Consider the following 1,392-nt stretch of genomic DNA (forward strand, 5'->3'; position numbering starts at 1 on the left):
ATTGCAGTTTTTATAGATTTCCAAAGGATGGAAGTGAAAAACAACGAAAAAAAAAAAAAAATTAACAAACAAAAATTTAAAACAAAAATTTAAATTTCTTTTTAATTCATTAAATATTGTAAGATCGACTTGCTACCGATGCTTTACCGCTGTCTGCAGCGCATTTGCTCGCTGGTCGCCCTCATGGCAGTAATCGTATGCGTTACGTGCGTGTGTAATTTGTTCACCTTCGAATTTGTTCGTAACGCACATACGCATAGAAAACAGAGAATGTGGCACGCACGCATGCCGCTTCGCTGCTCGCACGCATGCGCTGATCTAACGGACGCTATAATACCTCTATCGACGCCGACGTGACCGTCAGCACAATGTGCGCATGTGCATAGGCGTGGCTTGCGCAGGTAATTTCTAGTATAATACCGCTTGAATTTTACAGGAAGCAACATGCAGATGTAAAGGCAAGCAACGCAACCACTTGCCACCTACTATTGCCCGCTACCCTTTGCGATACCAGGTAGGAACGAGATAGGTTTAGTTTATAATATAGCACGAAGAGAAACATTTGTTTATTAACGGAGCCTAATTTTGTTTATTCGTTTATAGTGTTGTTTGTTAGGCGTGCGTGTATACGTGTTTGCGCGCTTGCGTGCGTGGAAGTGAGAGTAAAAATGTACATCGTACTTGAGATTGTATTGCTTGTACTAGCCTTGTATTGCCTACCTCGCCGTTGAACTGATAAAATGAACGTTACTTAATTTGTTGTTTGTTGTTTTCCTCAAGGCGCCCCAGTTGCACACATCGCCGTCAAAGATCAGTATTTAAAAACACTGACATCAGGTCATCATGAGTTCACAGAAACTAAAGTTCTACTTCTGCCCAGCCAGCGCCCCGTGTCGGGCGGTGCATATGGTCGCTAAGGCTGTGGGTGCCGACTTTGATATCAAGAACGTAGATATCATGAAGGGGGAACACCGTACCCCCGAATATGCTGCTGTAAGTCACTCTACTCACACTGGACGTGAACTAATAACGCGTTCCGAATGGACATTTCCAATTCGTACTTTTGTCAGAATGTTTATATGAAAAGATGTTTCGGTACTTATAGGTTGGCGTAGTACGTATATCTATCTTTAGTGACATCAGTTACACCATATTGGTATTGAAGATTTTAATTGTGATACGACAAGCTCTTGCTAACGTGTAGACTAACAGTATTGTAAAGAGTACTAATATATATAACTGTCAAGAGTTACATTAAAATATAATATGTGATCAATGAGATATGAATCGAAGATGCGGGAAGCTTAGAGATAGAAGTTATGGAATCAGACACACTCACACACACACACACACACACACACACACACACACACACACACACACACACACACA

General features: G+C 41.4%; 1 protein-coding gene across 1 annotated transcript in view; it reads left to right on the top strand.

The window, feature by feature from the left end:
* Positions 1 to 432: 432 nt before the first annotated feature.
* LOC106815546 overlaps positions 433 to 1,392 on the top strand; it is an 8,076-nt gene continuing 7,116 nt past the window's right edge. The window contains exons 1-2 of the mRNA XM_014820014.1: positions 433 to 514; positions 781 to 993. Coding sequence (XP_014675500.1) covers positions 844 to 993 — 150 coding nt within the window. The 5' untranslated portion in view covers positions 433 to 514; positions 781 to 843. The remainder of the gene's footprint in view (positions 515 to 780; positions 994 to 1,392) is intronic.

The sequence above is a fragment of the Priapulus caudatus genome, unplaced genomic scaffold, assembly GCF_000485595.1.
Source record: "Priapulus caudatus unplaced genomic scaffold, Priapulus_caudatus-5.0.1 Scaffold1144, whole genome shotgun sequence".
Taxonomy (NCBI): domain Eukaryota; kingdom Metazoa; phylum Priapulida; class Priapulimorpha; order Priapulimorphida; family Priapulidae; genus Priapulus; species Priapulus caudatus.